Below are 18292 nucleotides of genomic sequence, written 5' to 3'. Positions count from 1 at the left end.
ATGTCACCTTGGCCTGCTCCCCAAGGTCATACAGCTAATTAGTGTAATAGAACGTGCCTCTCGTTCTGCGGCCATGCCCATCCACAAAACTCACATGCACGCGTTTATCAAGTTCACGGAAAGGCCATGCGCTATGCTGTTTGTGCAACAGCAAGCCTGTTAGCAAGAAATTATCTTCCCAGCAGTCCTCCGGGACCCTTCCAGAAATGCAGTGTTGATCGTATGAAACAATCTTACTGAATAGACAAACTTTCAGAGGACAAAGTTATGTATCCTGGGCCGGCCAGCCTGCTGTGGGAGACTCGCTGGTTCGCAGCTTGGGCAGCCAAATGCCAGGAGAGGGTGACTAGGGATTCCCCTGACAGAAATGATCTCCTTGTCCTCCCTCGGATGGATTCAGTCTCTCAGAAATAAAGTGCTTGTGTGTACGTCATTCCCTACCTCATATTTCTTCCCTTTTCTTTTTAGTTCTTTACTGAGAAGTAACCAAGAGCAATTTTAGCACAGAAGCAGCCACTCGGGCATCTGTCGGTCTGAATATACACCCGGAGGACAGCCCCCTCGCGGAATCTAGGTTTTCTCTGGCCTCTGAGGCTGCCGGGGGTTTTACTTTTTGACCCATGTTTCTCTCACCACAGCGGGTCACAGGTGGCTGTACCGGGCCCCCTGGCTTCACGGTGGTCCTCGTAGGAGAGGCCGGGTTTAGAAGTGCCAGGGCGTCCTTGGCCTTGTCCAGGCTCATCTATAGCAGGGAGTCACCGGGGCGGGTCCTGAGCCTTTGAAGAGGCCTCCCGCACACCGACAGCTAGCTGGAAGAGCGTCACCTGCAATGGCATGTGTCACCTTTGTCACCTTCTCTTTGAGCGCCCCATCACCTGGCTGGGTGTGAATGTATTCATGGGCCTTTGGGGGACCACAGGATGTAGAGGAGGGGCAGAGAAGACTGTGGGTAAGGGATTGGAAGACAATCTTTACAGATCTCTCCATTACAGAGCAGAAACTTCTCTTCAGTGATTAAAAATGGACTGAAATGCAGGCCTCCAGAAACACTGATAAATGTTTGTCCCTGACTCGGGAACCCAGGATTCCCTCTTGTTTCACACTCCGTCCTCATGGCCACACTTCCCAGAGTTAGGCGCTGAGCCTCACAGTTCCCATCTTTTCCACCGATCTGATAAATTAAGTTCTGTGATTCTAAAAAACGCTCGTTTTTCACAGTTTACCTTCAATATGGCTGGTAATGCTAGCTTTCCATTGAGGAGCTAAAGTTTTCCTTTAAATAAATGTATTGAAGTAAAAGTAAAACATGGAGGAGGTGCAGAAATTGCGCAGCTGTAGCAAAATTCTTGAGGGCGGCACTGAAAATGACAGCCGGTCGGGGAAACACTGCCCTGGAGCGCGGCTCCCTTCGGCGTTTCCTCCCCAGCCTCTCCCCCAGCGAGAGGGCTGACAGAGCCTCTGCCACTCGGCCCCATCCTGCTGCTTTGAAACCCAGAGAGTGGCACAGTGTTCACTGCCACCTCTCTTTCAGTTGTGGACTTAACTTGAAGGGAAAAAAGGGAACCTTGTGAAAATTCATTTCCAGTCCCATGGTTCTCTCCTGATCCCTGACCAATGTCAGTGTGTATATTTATAGCACTGATACCAACGCGTGACGGCACCTCATCTGCGTTTCAGCCACACCAGGTCCCCTGCTGCCTTCTGAACACCCCTGGCCCTTTCTGCCTTCTACTCTATTCAGGTTGTTTCCTTCAGCAGGAAGAGCTGTGCTGGAGCCTTTCTGCCTCTCCAAGCCTGCTCATCTTCCAGGCTTCTAGAAAGTCTCCCCCAAGGGTTGCAGCCAGCATGGCTAGTTCCCTCTTTTGCGCTACCATGACATGTTGCTTCCGTCTCCATCGCTCGTCCTGGGAAGCTGGGACCAGCAGTAGATGAGGAGCGGGAACCTTGGTTTCTAGCTCCAACTCTGTGTCTGGCTAGCCTCGGGGCTCTTGGGTCGCTTCCTGGTCTCTGTTTTCTAAGGTAGAAGATGCACAGGGAAAGCAGCAGTAGTAGTCTTTCAGGCACTGCCATATGTGTCTTCTGGAAGTTCTACTAGTATTTCTAGAATGTTCTTTTCTCCAGCCAGACTGTAAAATCCTGGGCGAAAGATCCCCAAATCTCAACACCTCTTAGTAGTGCCAAATAATTAAGTTACCCAATAAACTGCATAAAATAATGTTCGAGACACCAAAGATCTAGAGTTCTCAACTCTTACACTTTTTTACTTGTTGATAGCAGACATATATATACATTTCGTGTGTGCTCATAATTGTTTTTAGCTATTAAGACTTTCAACCTTTTTTTCATCCTGATATAAATGCGCCTTTAGAACTTGAATCAGAAGAGTTGGTATTTTGAATCTGACCAGCAGGGGGCAAACTTCACCCAGGAATTGCCTTACAAATTCACTACCTTCAACTCGCTGGAGCTTGGTAGTCTACCTGGCCTAGGGTTTTCATCTTTCTGCTGGGCACCTCCTTGATGATACCAGCGGAAGCTAAATACCATCTAATATGACCTAAAACCCCCAAATGCCAACACTTGAGTGCTGAGGAGTGCCTACTCTTCTTTAAAAGGAGGGAGAAAACACTTAGTGAACTCTGAACCCATGAATGGAAGAACTAAGAGCCGAGGGGAGAACAGTGGGAGCTTCAACTTGCCAAGCGAAATTCCATGGCAAATATCTGACTTTTAGTCGGTATGATAGGTGTGAGGACATCTTAGAGCAGATGACCCAGTCTACGGCCTGCTACTGACTAGACTTGATAGCTGAGATCACAGTGGGAACGTCTTCTTTGCTCAGATTTGGATTTTCACGTGAAAGCTCTTTTTGTGGGTCACACAATGTATGAAATAGAGCCTTGGTGTTTGATGTGCTAGTGAGCTGTTACGCGATCTGGGACACATTACCTCCTTTCTCTCGTGCCTCAGTAAAATTTACCTCAAGTGAGGTTCGGAAGCACTTGGGAGATTTTTACTGGACATTTAAAAATTATGCTGGCAGAAAAACCTCCTAAGAAAATGGTATTTTGACTTCTTTTCCTCCAGAGGAGTGATATATTTTGGAAATATATGGTAGTTTTGGCTCCTGTTTGGCTGGTAGCTCATTCTTGCTCTTTCCCTTGCCAAGTGCTTCTGACTTTGGCCCCCTGGCTGCGGAGTTTCCTCCTTTTGTCATGGGAGCCCTGTGAGCCACATATCGTGGCTCCAGCTTTTTTCTCCCAGGTAACAAGTTGCACTTCAACCATGTGTCCAGACCCTTCACATCTGGATCAGAGGCCGTGGCCCATGGGGGATGGGCGAGCAGAGGGCCTTCCCCTGGGAAGACTGGGCCTTCCCCAGTCGGGCCGCTAGATGCCTGGCCCTTTGGTCTATTTTAAGCCTGTTCTGTCTTGCAGCAAGAAGGTGAGTCTAGGGTCCAATATGTGCTGTGGATATTAAGAGACTTCAAGGACACTTCCCCCCATTTATCCCAGTTATGTCCCCTGCTAAAATAGGTTAACGGTGTCTAATTAACCACCGAACATTGTCATGCTGCATAAAGATAGCATCCGGGCTGTTCTCTGAGCCGTGGTACTTTATCTCCATTTAGATCTCTGCAGTATTCCATTAAACTCGAGAGAAACATTTTAACTGAGATGATGTCTACATTAGAGCTGCCTTTCACCCTTCAGCTCGTAACCCGTGGAAGTGGCAGCTGAGGCCTTGTGTCTGATACGGCGGGGAGGACACAGGAGACAGACTTCTCGGGTGGGAGGGTCTGCGCGACACAGCATTTCTTCCCCCCACCAAGTGCCAGAATGACCCCGAGGATCCAGGATTCAGTCGTGTTCCCATGTGGCTGCGATCACAGGACGTACCCGTGCCACCACGCTGGTCCCCGGCTGACCAACTCACACCCATCGAATGGCAGTGTGGCCTCTGAAAGCCAAGAGGAGGGAGTTGTGTTTGAGCAGAAGAACTTAGAAAAGGAGTGTGTGGAGGAAGAGGTGACTTCGCTACATGCCATCTCCTTTTTTGCCACATGCGAGTGGTCATGTTGTAAATAAAACATATCATAAATGCCACAGAACAATTAAACGAACATTAATGATTTTTCAGGCCTGACAAAGTACAGTACTACTGTAGTGGAAAGGGCATCCTCGTCATGGAAAATAGTAATTGAATTTGAAGCAGAGGCTATGGAATGAACATCTCCCATCGTGTAGAGCTACCTGCGTGCTTCTGGGATGTAGGGATTGAGAGCTGGGCTTTGGTGGCAGATGGACTGGAGCTTGTATTCGGTCCCTATGGCTTTCTTGCTGGGTGACCTTAGGCAACCTACTCTACTTCTCTGAGCCTGTCTCCTCGTTTGTAAGATGGAGCAAATCAGAAAAGATAATGTGATGATGAAGTAAAATAATGTACAATGTTATATATCAATAAAATATATATAGCATTATATATGGGGCGCCTGGGTGGTTCAGTAGGTTAAGCCTCTGCCTTCGGCTCAGATCATGATCCCAGGGTCTTGGGATTGAGCCCTGCATCAGGCTCCCTGCTCAGTGGGGAGCCTGCCTCTCCCTCTGCTGCTCTGCCTGCTTGTGCCCTTTCACTCTCTCTGTCAAATGAATAAATAAAATCTTAAATAAATAAGTAAATAAGTATATATATGCATATATATAGTATAATATAAAAGTAATGTATGTAAAGAAAATAATATAATAACAGTGCTAGATACCCACCAACCTCAATAATGTTAACTGTTGATGGCATCAGTCATCAGTCTTCCTGCGACAGGCTTGTGGGGCAGGACCTGGGAATGGGCCTACCCCTCAGGAGCGAAGATGGCTATGGGAAGCCAAGGGGCGGAAAGATAGCATGGGTCAGAGAGAAGCAGGGTGAAAACCAGGAGTGACCGGTTGAGGGTTGGGCTGAACAAGGCTTTACGTGAAGGTGGGGATAGCGAGACAACGCCCGTGCCAAGTTACCCACCCGGTCTGTGTGTCATTGGCTCGCAAGCAGGAAGCCCGCGTGTCCTTACCCCTGTTACCCTAGCCCCACAAGGTGGGAGGTGAAGAGGAACATTCCTGTCACTGTCCAGAGCTAAAGCTTCATTCTGCAAAATGGCCAAAGCAATCAGCAAGTGATGGAGTAGCTCTTAAAAAGAAACCTGGCATTTAATTAACTTTTCCAAGTGCTGGTTCAGCAACCTCTATGTTTTACATTTTGAATATTGAACAAGCATCTCTAATCGGATCTACACCGCTCCTGGGCCTGCCAGCCTGAAGAGCACCTGCTTTGGTTAGGAACAGCATGGGATCTTGTCTGGATTTCAGGGAAGCCGACTCAGGATTACTCAGGAATGGAGGCTGCAGTCTATGAAGCTTTTTCTTCCCTCCCCTCAACCTTTAGGTCAAATGAGAGTTCATTAACACTTTGGTTAGAAGGAAGGGGGCATCTCGGCAGGGTTGGGCAGGAAGGTTTCCATTTTTTGCTGCCTAGTACCCGTAGTTCAGCTTACTATCTGCGGTGAGGTGTAGGGCATTGATTCTCATGTGTGACTTGGTCCCATTTCTAGAGATTACTGCCTCAGAGGGCCTGGGGTGAGGCCCAGCACAGAGACACTGGAAAAAAAAAAAAAAAGAATAAAAACAAAAAACCCTCAGTGATTCTCTTGCACACCACTGGTTAAGAACTATTGGTTTAAAGGATTCCCTGTAGCTTTCAATTCTCTGTACGTTCTATTGCCTTCCGTAAGTGTGGGAAGTCAGGAATGGGCCGTCTGCTCAGTAAATCCAAACAGATGTCTGGGTGCCCTGGGGACATCTGAAAATCGGCGGGTAACTCCTTTTGAAAAGGCTTGGGGCAGTGAGTTTGGAATCCCGGGTGGAAGTCGGGAGATGGGGCTGCTGGCTGCAGCCTTGTGACTCACCAGCTGGGTGATTTGGATAAAGCACCCATGGCCGTGCCCCATGGCCCTTTCTGTCACATAGTATCTCTGAAACCGGCGTTGCCTCTTTTCCACAGCGGGGCTGAGCACGTGGCAGTGTTGGCAGACAGGAAGGGGAAGAAACCTGAAGAATGATCCAGCTGCCTAAGGTGGTGTCCCCCATGTTACGGTTGTCAGGTTCCCAGCCCCCCCCCCCAGGAGCCACTTCTGAGGACGAAGGCACATGGCCAGGGGGTGTAGTAAAAGACCAGAAGCCTAGGTCAGAGCTGACCGCAGCCCTGTAGACAGCCTGCCCGGGGCCTGGACCAGGTCACACGGTTTCCTCAGATGTATGTCTGTGAGGAAAAGATGAGCCGGAACCCACAGTTTTCTACTTCACTTCCCCAGTCTGTGGGAGGCAGGACTTCAGTCCAGATCCTTCTTTAGTTACCCATCCTCTTGAGCTCTGATAGACTGCTGTATTTTGTTTTCATTTTGTTTTTAACCTGTCACCAACAATTTAAAAATATACTCTACGACTGGATAGGTCTGTATTTAAAACTGGGGGAAGGAGTTTGTGTAATACTTACCCTTACTATTTGCAGGACACTCTCTTTCCTATTCTACTTTATGCTTTTAAAAAACAAAAAGAGGGGCACCTGGGTGGCTCAGTCGGGGTTAAGCATCTGACTCGTGATTTTGGCTCAGGTCGTGGTCTCAGGGTCATAGGATGGAGCCTCATGTTGGGCTCCCCACTCAGTGAGGCACCTGCTTGAGCTTCTCTCTCAATGTCGCCCTCTGCCCCTCCCCCTCACTCTCTCTCTAAAGATAAATAATTAAAGGAAAAGATAAGAAAGGCTGGTGGCAAGCCACTAAATTGATTCCAGGACTCACCATGGGGCATGACCTGTAGTTTGAAAATCATTGTGCTCGATTCTATGTCCTTGGGAGACCTGAGGTACTTTGGGGGACCAGGCAGGTCCAGTATGTCTGTGAAGCAGGATTTTATTTCAGAATAACACCTTCAGTTACATTACTGAGGTGCCCACACAGACCGTTAGTTGCATGTACACATTCCTCTAAAGACACACATTCTGCCAGTTCTCCTAAACACGCTTCCCACTTAGCCTTCCTGCTGCTTCTCTTGCTTTTGGTCGCCGTAGAGCTACGCAAAATACTTCACTTGCCTCTTAACTCCCACTGTAAGAGAGCCAGCAGTGCAGAGTGAAGGATAAGGGGCTTCTACACGCCCCTCAGTGTCGGTCAGGGCTGGGAGCTCAGGCTCATCACAGCCACGCTCCACTTCCAGAGTTTTCCATGTGGGAATGCAGTTTCCAGTTTGCAGGCTTTGTGTTTGAAGAATCCAGAAGTCCGGATTTTTGTAGAGCATCTCGCAATTTGGGCAACAGATTTGTGTTAAAACCAAAACAAAAATAAACAACAGTATGGTCGCAACAAACGGGCGGGGTTGCTAGATAAGGCCAGGAAACGCTCAGCTTTGTCAAAGGCAGGGCGTTCTGTGGCCAGTTCTCCAGGGCCTTGCCCACGTTCCCACTGGACTGTCTGTCCATCTCCCAAGCAGAAGGCTTGCCCAGAATCTGCTATTTCTGGCAGAGAGAGTGCGAGAAAATGGGGGAGAATGGGAGAGCATGCGGCCTGAGAGCATCCCCACCCTCTGACCTTGAGGGCTCCATTTTGATCTTGCTCCTTGTCATGGGGTGAGATGAAATTTGGGAGGGTCTTTGGGCTCCTCCTGGAGCTAGAGAGAGTAGAACGTGAGCTCCGCAGCAATTATGCTGAATGTGAAACTCCTCCCCGCTCTGGATGTTGAGTGGATAAATGGCAGTTAATCAACCTTCTCCTGAAGATTAGCATTACCATTGTTTCCTTTAGACGGAATCGCCACTACTTTGGCCATGGCCCGTTGCTTAGGAAGGAACGATGTGCCAACAACTCCTAAGGGCGATCAGAGATGCTATGTCTCTTGTGTACAAAATGCAGGTGCCTTAATCACCTTGTTCTTCCTGGACCCTGTATTCATCTGAGCCCTCCTCCATTGGTGACATGTTACCAAGGCATTTGGATGGTGGGTGGGTAGAATTCAACTTCACCGGGACAATTAGAGGCAATGGTCCTGGAGAGCAGACGTGAGCTGGAAGCAGAGCCTTCTGTCCTCCCACATGGATAGAGGTGGCTTTGGCGACTGTTAGGATTTTCTTGACTTAGAGCAGTATTGGAAACGAGTATCATCCAGCAGTACCCCGGTGGTGATGCCTTGGGCACCCTGTTGCAGGTTACCTGTGATGCCCCTCCTGCCTTCTCTGTCCCGCTTGTCCTCCTCCCCCAACTTGCTTCGTCTCTTTACTGTCCTATGAAGAGTCAAAAACTGTAGCCTGGGAGACCCCCCTCAGAGTTGTTTCATCCTGTTCATCCAGCTTTAGCTACCTATTCTCTTCTCCCTCCCAATGGAGGCCAAAATTCTCCATCTCCTTCCTTAACAGTGCAGTTGGTGTGGTCTAAATTTCATGGACACTAGTCCCTTTAAACTTGGGCTTAATTTCAGATTATACTCAGAGAGGGGGAGGCGTTGTTTGCATTTTGCAGGATTTGCTGGTTGGTTCCAGTGTCACTCTGCAGGAGAGGCTTGCAGGCCCCGCACTGTCAAATACCTTCTCATGCACCCCAACTCCTGACACTGCCACACCCTCTGCCCATGCTCATCATGGTGACTGACTTCTGATTTGAAAGACGTCATTAAACAACCAACCAACCAACCAACCAACAAAATCTATTGGGGAAATTTTCAGACATACAGAAAAGTAATCAACATGTACCCAACACCTAACTTTAATAATTGTCAACATTTGGCCAGTCTCATTTAGAAGACTTTAGATCTGTGTTTCTCAGAGGGTCGGTAGAGACCACCTTATATTAAGATTACCTAGGGATTTGTTTAAAATGCATTTTCCCGGGGGCACCTGGGTGGCCCAGTTGTTAAGTGTCTGCCTTCGGCTGAGGTCATGATCCCAGGGTGCTGGGATCGAGCCCCACATAGGGCTCCCTGCTTGGTGGGAATCCTGCTTCTCCCTCTCCCACTGCCCCTGCTTGTGTTCCCTCTCTCGCTGTTTTTCTCTGTCAAATAAATAAAATCTTTTTTTAAAAAAATAAGTGTATTCCCGGACTCCTTTTCCCCTAGACCAGTTGATCCAGAAAGCTCTCTCCACCAGGTCCAGTGATCTTCATGTCTACCAAGCTTCTCAGATGGTTCTTAAGCACATTAAAGATTGAGAACCACAGCCTTAGATAAATGTCTGTATATCTTTAGGCTTCCTGTTCTCATGGAACATCTGAAGGGCACTACCTGCCCAGCCTCACTCACGGGGTCTTCTGGTGCTTCAAGTGGAGGCTCCGGAAAGGCCCAGAGCTTACGGCTTGAACTGCCTGGTCAGTTCATCTCTTTTTACCACTGCGAAGCTGCCCATGCTGACAACTAAAGCTCCAAGGGAAGACCCAAGGCCTCAGTCCTAAGAAAGTGCTCTATAAACTGGCCCGTTGATTGTTGAAAGGTGGGCACCGTATCATCAATATCCATTTGAGTTCTGAACTTCCCAATCTATGCTTAAACTCGACGATTTAAGTTGGAGTTACAGTGAACTAAGGCTATAAGTAGGCATTACGATATCTGTAATTCTCTCATGCTGGTTATGGGCCTTGGCCTAGAAAGAGAAGTCCAGGTCAGTAAAGCACTTGGAGTATGCTAATTTGCCCTTGCTTTTGAAACCCCCCTCTCCAGCGTACCCCGCCAATGCATGAGACTAGTAGGTTCTCATGAACCTTGTTTTTCTTTTTTTCAGGTCAGGAAGGAGGGCTTCTGAAGAAATAGAAGAGTATGTTTCCAGCATTCTTATGCATCCTTTGGTAACCTTTGCTAACAGTGCAGTCTTGGTGGTCATTATCTATGCAACCTTTGTTGGACTCAGCATTAGAAAATAGAATGAATCTGGCTTTCGTCTGGGACTTTAGTGATGCACACTGGATCCAGGGTTTAGTTAATGCTGTTTCCTTAGCTGAAGGTCTGGACCCTGGCATTAATGTCCATGTCCTTCTCCCACCCTGGGTTTTTAGAACCGTATGTCCAGTTATTTAGAACCGTATGTCCATGGATTCTTCCCGTCTGATTCAGACAGCAGAAACAACACCAGCCTTCTGAACCTAGCCTTCTCCTAAGACTTGTAACAGAAAGGAAAGGAGAAGGTTTCTAGGTAAAGATAGAATGTAAAGGCAAGACCACTGAATTTCATGCCTGCCCCCCCCCCAGGGGTGAGAGGAGCATTCATCATATTCTATGGAATGGTGCACCGCACGGCTTGTGCAACCGTAATCACAGACCCAGTTGCCTAATTAGGTTTGACCAAGTTGATAGAGGAAAGTGGGTCCAGAGACCTCATCTAGGAGAAACGACAGACACAGTAATAATTTGGATGCATGTGAAATTCATTTTCTTTCCTTTCCTTCTTTTTGGGGGCAGTCACCGCCTCAGACAGCAGAGCTTGGTTGGATCAGATGACGGAGGAGGTAAGTTGTGTTGGGAGGAAATCAAAAAGGCTTTCGGAGAGGCTCCACAGCCCCCAGAGCCTTTCCTGGGCTGCAGCTAAGGCCCTGTTGGCTGCACCTTTCGTGGGAGGCAGTGGCCCCATCCATCTCATCTCTGTGCCTCGCTGAGCACTCCCTCTGCCTGGAGGACCTCACCCCCATGGCTGTCTGCCAGCCCCGCATGTCCTCTGAAGTGGAAGCGTCTCCTCTGAAATGTCTTTCCTTCCCACCCCCCTCCCTCTCTTACTCCGTTGTTTCTTCCCTATGCTCCCAAGGCTTCCTGGGCCAACCTCCAAGATGACAACAGCAGCATTAGCTAATACCTATTAGGTGTTTATTATCTACTGGGCACTTGATGTACTGTCCTACCAGCTTCTAAATGTTAAAGCACTTAATCATCACAACAGCCCATGAGACGGTACTGCTGTCCCCGTTCTACAGTTGAGGAAACTAAAGCACAGAGAGGTGAAGTCAGGTTTCTCCAGTTCACCGTGAACTCTGTGCTCCAATGCGGGTGGTTTCTACTGCTGTGTAAATGCTCTTTTCTTCTACAAAGTCTGATCTGCTGTTAAGACCGCTCAGCGGATTTGTTCTTACAGAAACTCTATTTTTCTGCTCTAGAAGCTCCATTCAGTTCACTTCCTTCAGTTCCTTATTTTGATCACGTTTTGCTTCGTTCTTGATGGCAGCCTTTATAGTCACTGTTATAAGGTCCTGTTCTGCTAACTCTACCATCTCTCTCTTTCCTGTGTCTCTACCAACCGATTTTTTCTTCTGGTTACAAGTTCTCTTTTTTTCTGCTGCTTCACATGATTAGCAGTTTTTGATTGGCTGCTGGTCATTGTGAGTGTTAGTTCCTATGTTGAGTGTCTGGATCTTGTCTTTCTTTAAAGACCCATATATCTGTTTTAATAGGCAGTTAATGTATTTGTTGACCAACTTGATCATTTTGAGAATTGTTTTTAAGCTTTATTAGAACAAATCGAGAGTTAACCCTAAACACTAAGATATTCAGGTGTCCCTGCCTGGTGGTTCAGCAAGGACTCTCCTCTCTGCCTGAGGGGAGCTGAGCCTCTTCCAGTCCTTTATAAGCTACAGGGATGGTTCACCTCACACCTTCTTGGTAGTTATTCTTTGCCCAGCCATGTTTGACCCTATACACACACAGCTTAGAAAGCAGTCCATCTAGGGGCGCCTGGGTGATTCAGTCAGTTAAGCACCCAACTGTTGATTTCGGTTCAGGTCATCATCTCAGGGTCATGAGATCAAGCCCCGCGTTGGGCTCTGCACTGAGCATGGGGCCTGCTTGAAATTATCTCTCTCCCTCTGCACCTCACCTGCATATACATTAAAAAAAAAAAAAAAAGAATGTAATCGATCTAGATTTCTGTATCCTCCCACCACATGGTGCCTCTCTCATCCTCTGGTTCTCAAGTTCCAGCCACCTTAGCCTGCCTGCCTACATCCTGACCTCTGCTTCCTCAACCCAGTGAGATCGCCATGCTTCCCTAGGAGTTCCCCCTCTTTGGGCCAGAGTCCAGGAAGTATACATCTAAGCAGAAAGCCAGGGCTGACGATAAGGCTCACTGCATTTCCCTTCACTTAGGGATCCCCGTCCTGTGCTACCTGTTGTCCACTGCCCGCACACAGCTGTCCCTTCCATTATTTCCAGTTTCCTCATTGTTCCCGGCAGGAGTCCAGTGCCGGTTACTGCCTCGTGGCTGGAGGTGGCACCCCCAAAGCTTTCGGTAACTAACCTTTACATGGGACCACAAAGTGAAGGGCAGCATTCAATCTAGAAAGCTTAGATTATGACCCAAATGTTAGCTGCCCCACAGGCCCGGGGGCGTGTGCAACATCCGAACTACGCTGGCACGCTGGCGGAAACACAGACGCCCAGCCACCAGCAATCAGAATCTGGGGCCCAGAGATCTGTGTTAATCTCAGCACGCTCCCTGGATGAACATTCTGCCCACCCAAGCTTGTCAAGCCTTTAGTGGCTCTAAAGTCAGGATTGAGGACAGGAAAGGACAGGAATTGTGAAAAGGTACTTCTGCCTTGTGCCAAAGGGGTTTTCGGATTGAAAGATAGTCACCGGAGGTCAGGAATTGAGCGTCCACTCGGAGATTTAGTAAGAGCTCACGAGCCTGACTTCATCACTCTTCAGCATTTGTCCTTGTGTTGCCTAGACTCCCTTACTGACAAGCGCATTCCTTTTACCCGCTCTTCCTCCTTAGCTCAACTCACTAAACTTGTAGCCGCCAAACCCGCCCACCCACTAAGAATTCCCAGCAACCCTGTGAAATCAGGTGTCCTGCACCCCTATTGCCCAGGTCTCTTTCCCTGCATGTGTCTCCGGGAGGCCCCAGGCCAGTGCTGACCCGCAGTGGCTCAGTGATTACTGGTGCTGGTTACACTTTCGGTCCGCCAATCCTCACAGACTGTTGCTTTAGCCACTGGTCACAGGGGACGATGGGCTAACCATCCAGAAGGATGTGCCAAAGGGCTCAAGGAGGCAGGGGCCCTGTTGGACATCCACAGAGCTGCTAGGTGCAGGGCAATGATGCCACTGCCCACTCCAAGGTACTCATTACATTCAGGGTCTCCAGAAGGTTCGCTCAGCTGGTATCTTCTCCAGGCCTTTCCCTACCCTACCTTAAACCTCTTTCTTACTCCCTTCAGCAGACTGAAATCCTCCTTTTTCCACTATTTTCAAGGAGTGAAAATGCTACACTTCAAGAAGTAACTATTTTGTTTTATTTTTTTAAAGATTTTTAAAAAGATTTTATTTATTTATTTGTCAGACAGAGATCACAAGTAGGCAGAGGGGATAGGCAGAGAGAGGGGAGGAAGCAGGCTCCCCGCCGAGCGGAGAGCCCGATGTGGGGCTCGATCCCGGGGCCCTGGGATCATGACCCGAGCTGAAGGCAGAGGCTTTAACCCACTGAGCCACCCAGGCGCCCCTCAAGGAGTAACTGTTAAATGTTCCACCAAAACCTTCCAAGTGCCGGAGTGTACACACATTCTAGATGTTTGTCAGCATAAGCTAGTGCGGGCTGCTGTGGTGGCAACTCCACCGGCCATCTTGTGTGAGCCCCTCACTGGCCATGTTACAGCATTGAAGCTTTGAGATCATTACACAAAAGAGCAGGACTCAGGGGAACTCTGGTCTTTTTACCCACAAGAGACCACTCTGCCTCCTACTACACGCCCACCAACATCACTGCTGTCACCACTCATCACCAGACTCGCTTAGTTCTCAAACCTATGGAAAAGTTTTTAAAAATCAACTTTATTGAGGCCTAACTTACATACGATAAACCGAATCCATTTAAAGCACAGCATTTGAGTTTTGACAGATGTATATGCCCGGGAAACCGCCGCCACAGTCAACATATAGAACATTTCCATCACCGCCCCCCCCCGACCCAGATTTCTCATGCTCCTCTCCAGTCCGTCCTTCCCCTGTCCCTGTCTCCCGGCAACTACTGTTTGCTGTCACTATGTAGTGGTTTGCATTTTCTGGAACTTTCATGTAAGTTGAAACATATGTACGTATGCTTTTGTGTCTGGCTTTTTTTCACTCATTGTAATGATTTTGAGTTTATCCAGGTTGTTGTTTATGCCATTAGCCTGTTCCATTTATTTATGAGTAATATTCTGGTGTATGGACATCCCACATTTTGGTGATGTATTCACCCGGTATTCATTCATTTATTTGGATCGCTCATTATCCCCATTTTAACAAGAAAAATAACTTTGCTGAAGGTCACACAATAAGTGACAACACTTGGAAGGCATCTCTGCTCACCACCTCACCACCGATGCCACCCAGTGCAGCACCGGGATTTGAACACAGATCTTGCCCCCAGAGTCCTTGCTCTTGGCCTATAGCAAATGGTATTAACCTCAGCCATGCTGGCATCTCCTTCCACAGGTGTCTCATGTTAATGTCAGCTCTCACGTTTATAGCATAGAGTGCCTAGCATGATTGATGGGATGCTTAATACAATTCCATTAAGGAAGGAGAGAAGAAAGATATCTATTTTCAGAGAACACCACCTAGTATTTTTTTCCCCTTCATAAACTTGAAGTGTGAAATTAGTGATTTGGCCTTTATTTTGGCTCTGGAGGTTTGACGCATTAAACCCTTCGTCAGAGTGCACTTGATTTTACCTTCTAGGAGGGATGCCTCTTCCCCGGCATAAATCTGTTTTCCGTGCAGTTATGCCTGAGTCCTTTAATGGAAAAATCAGTTCATATGTTACACTTCACACTCGACTTCGTCCATTTCACTATACATGAATGTTTAGAATCCATTATGCGGTAGGAATCATATGTTACATATAACTAGTTTCTAGAATTATCTTTGCTCAGAGAATTACTTGGTTGGCTAGCGAAGGCTTCTCCTTTGAACTTGGAATAACCAGTGGGTGGGGACGCTCCGTGAATGATTGCCCAGAATCATCCATGGAGTCTCGTTCAGTGATGATATTAAGCAGATCTTTGTGCGCCTCTGAGGGAGCCTACTGGTGTGTGATAATATCACACCCAGGTTCTTCGAGGTTGTCAGTGGTGTCAGCTTTGTGGGGCTGTGCTCTGCAGGAACGCAGCATTGCTGGGGAGACAGAATATGGCGGTCCACAAGCTCGCACACCTCGAGGGGCCGGGCAGATACCACACACACAGGAAACAGCAGAAGTGTGAGGCAGTAAAGAACGGCGGGGCCTGTGGTAAACCTAGAGAGGAGATGGCGCCGCCTGAAAGTTTTCACATTTGTATTTCAAAAAATGACCGAATTTTTAAAAATCCGCTCATAAGCAGCACAAAATGCACCTGCCAGTTGGATGAGGCCATTGGGAAGCGATCTGCAGGTGCTCCACGAGGCTTTGTAGGGCTGTGCTCTGCAGGAACGCAACATTACTGGGGAGACAGAACACGGAGATGGAAAGCGTGGAGTCAAGGGGTGAAGACACAGTATACCGGATGGCAGAGGCGGCCGGAGGTGGTTGCTGTGTTTGTGATTCACGTTAGTAAGGGCCACAATTCAGGCAACAAAGCGATCCCTGTGGGCTGAGGGCACTTCAGGAGGAAGGAAGAATGAGCGGTGAGTCCTAAAGGCCAGGCAGCCTTTGAACAGGGGAAGAAGAACGCGAAGGGCCTTGCGGGTGGGGCCTGGCAGGAGGAGAGACTCAGGGCTTTGCGGGTGAGGCCTGGCAGGAGAGACTCCACACGGAGAATGAACAGGGAATTTCGGTAACCACAAGAGAAGCTGGTTCCACAGAGGAAAGCCCTGGTTCTGGTCCATTCTCAGCTACAGGAAGTAAACGTCCCACATAAACTGCCTTTCGTGAAGTCTAGAGATGGCCAGTCATCCGATTTGCTGATTCTCGATGGAATCGCCCACAGCTCGAGTTGACACGATGCTTCAGGAAGTTGGGAGCCATGTTCGGAACAGCTGAGAAGGATGGACAGCCAGATCCCCCAGAAGACTGCAGGGTTCCAAAACTGTTGGACAACCACACTCATCTTTCCTTCTTAGATGACCATCCTTTGGTGGCACAGTTACCCATCCCTGTTCCTGGAATCAAGTTTCTGGTACTAAGGCCTTCAGACTTATTTTGTCATGGAAGGTTGTACAGTGTTAGAAGAAAGAGCATCAGATCTGGGATGGGATTGAATGCAGCCTCTACAAGTGACGTTGGGCAAGTCATTTCCCTTCATTCATTCATTTCACGACCATTTATTGAACACCTACTATGTGATGCTTAGGGATGGGCGTTGGGGATATAATGTGGAAGAAACCATTCTTAGTCTTTGCCCTCATACTGCTTCCAACCTAGTGGGGGAAATGGGGACTAAACAAATGGTCACACAACTAAAGAAGGAAGGACAAGGAGTGATTGAGCCCACTGAAGGCGGGGCATGGGCGCTCTGAGAGAGAATGGCGTGGAGACCCGACTTGGATTGGGTGATGAGGGAAGGCCGCTCTGCAGCGGTGGTTTTTATACCTCAGCCTGAAGGGGAAGTGAAGCTGCCCTAAGAGGGGGATGTGAGTTGGGGGGTCGGGGCGGGGGGACCCTGGAAGAGGAGACAGCACATGCAAAATCTTGTCAGCTCTCCAACTCCAGGAGTGTTTCCAGTCCTGTGTGGCCTCTTCCAGCTCTAAATTCCAGCTCTCAGAAAGTGAACTCTGGATAGAAGGCGAAGCTTTGAGATGAGCTTTGAGAAGCACACAAATGGGAGAAGAGCACTTCCCTGTCTTTAAGAAAGATGAATAGTATTCAGGTTGAAACAACTTCTGGAAACACAGTTATATACAGACTTGCCTTTCAAATACTTCGTCTGAGAGTGAAATTCAAGTTAGGAAAGAACTTGTGAGCCCCAAAGATGTCTTTCAAAAGTAGAAAGTCTCTGAAAACAGGAGCTTTAAAAAAAAAAAAGGATTAGATCTTTCTTGCATTTAACCATTGCATTTTGGCATGCCACAGGACCATGGGTGCAATGCTCACCATCTCTTCCCGGCCGCTCTCTGCCCCTCCTGGGCATCCCATCCCCACCAGAGAGGGCTGTGCTCTTTGCAACTCAGGACCAGTTTTGACAGAATCAAATACCTCAAAACCTTAGGAATAATAAATCCTTATGGCCAGCCAAAAAGTGTTTAATTCCTAAAGGACCAGCTGAGTTGAGCCACTTCTAGCCAGGGGCAATTGGGGACTTAATTCTGTAAGTGTAGCAATCTGGATGATCTGAGAGCTCTGAGTTTAAGGGTAATTGCTCAATTTTCTATCCATGTCAACAGGGAAAATAGGTAAAAATGGCTGAAAACAGCCAAGCAATGAGGCTGGATGAGATGCGAGATGCTGGACTGTCAGTGGAATTAGAAAAATGCCATCTGTAGAGGGCTGTCACTCCCTCGCCTCTGTCTTCCCCTCTCCCTGGGCGTCACCGGCTCTGGGCTTTCTAACTCTCTTTTGGGCTCTTTTTCAGTCCGTGCTTAATCTTCCCACCATGCACTCTCTCCTTTATCCTGCAAACTGTGAAGTCACTCTGAGCCTAAACAGCTTTAATGGGGAGGAAGAGAAAGTGGAAAGAATTCTTTAAGAACAGATAAATTGGAACCCTGACATCTCAGTTCCCTTCTCTCGCTTCATAAGAATGTTCCATTAAGTCGGCGTTCAGCGTATGGGACTTGACTTCTTAGATTGTCCCCAAACCTAGTTTCCCTTTGCCTCCCTAATCTTTTTAAACTCTTCTAACCAGCACTAATTTTTTGATTAAATAATGTTCCTTAAAATCAGTTTGTTTTGGGGCACTGGGTGGCTCAGTCCGTTAAGCACCTGATCACAGCTCAGGTCTTGATTTCAGGGTCATGAGTTCAGGCCCTGCATTGGGCTCCACACTAGGGATGGAGCCTACTTAAAAAAAAAAAAAATCATTTTGTTTTTTTCTAGGTTCAGAGTCACTAGGAGTGAATGTTAAGGTCTTTCCAAACCCATGCCTTCCCACCCTTCCCCAACACATACACGACCAGGAGCTGTTACATATCCAGCCCAGAAGAGGGGTGGGATGGGGTGGGACTTACTGGTGCAGGGGTTAACTGTCCCACCTCTTGTATCTGTGCTTTGTTCTGCTTACAAGATACTGGGTGACAAATTGGAGAAAGAAGTCATTCTTGTAGGAAACGGTATTGACAATTAATGTTTGTGTTCAGTGTGAGCCAGGCCCCTGCACCGTGTCACCGGCAGT

General features: G+C 48.1%; 1 protein-coding gene across 1 annotated transcript in view; it reads left to right on the top strand.

The window, feature by feature from the left end:
• IFT43 (intraflagellar transport 43) overlaps positions 1-18292 on the top strand; it is an 80464-nt gene that overhangs the window by 48277 nt on the left and 13895 nt on the right. The window contains exons 4-5 of the mRNA XM_080808856.1: positions 9805-9837; positions 10479-10525. Coding sequence (XP_080664982.1) covers positions 9805-9837; positions 10479-10525 — 80 coding nt within the window. The remainder of the gene's footprint in view (positions 1-9804; positions 9838-10478; positions 10526-18292) is intronic.

Source organism: Martes martes (genome assembly GCF_963455335.1).
Source record: "Martes martes genome assembly, chromosome: 7".
NCBI lineage: Eukaryota > Metazoa > Chordata > Mammalia > Carnivora > Mustelidae > Martes > Martes martes.
The sequence above is the reverse complement of the archived record's forward strand: the minus strand, read 5'-3'. Positions and strand labels throughout refer to the sequence as shown.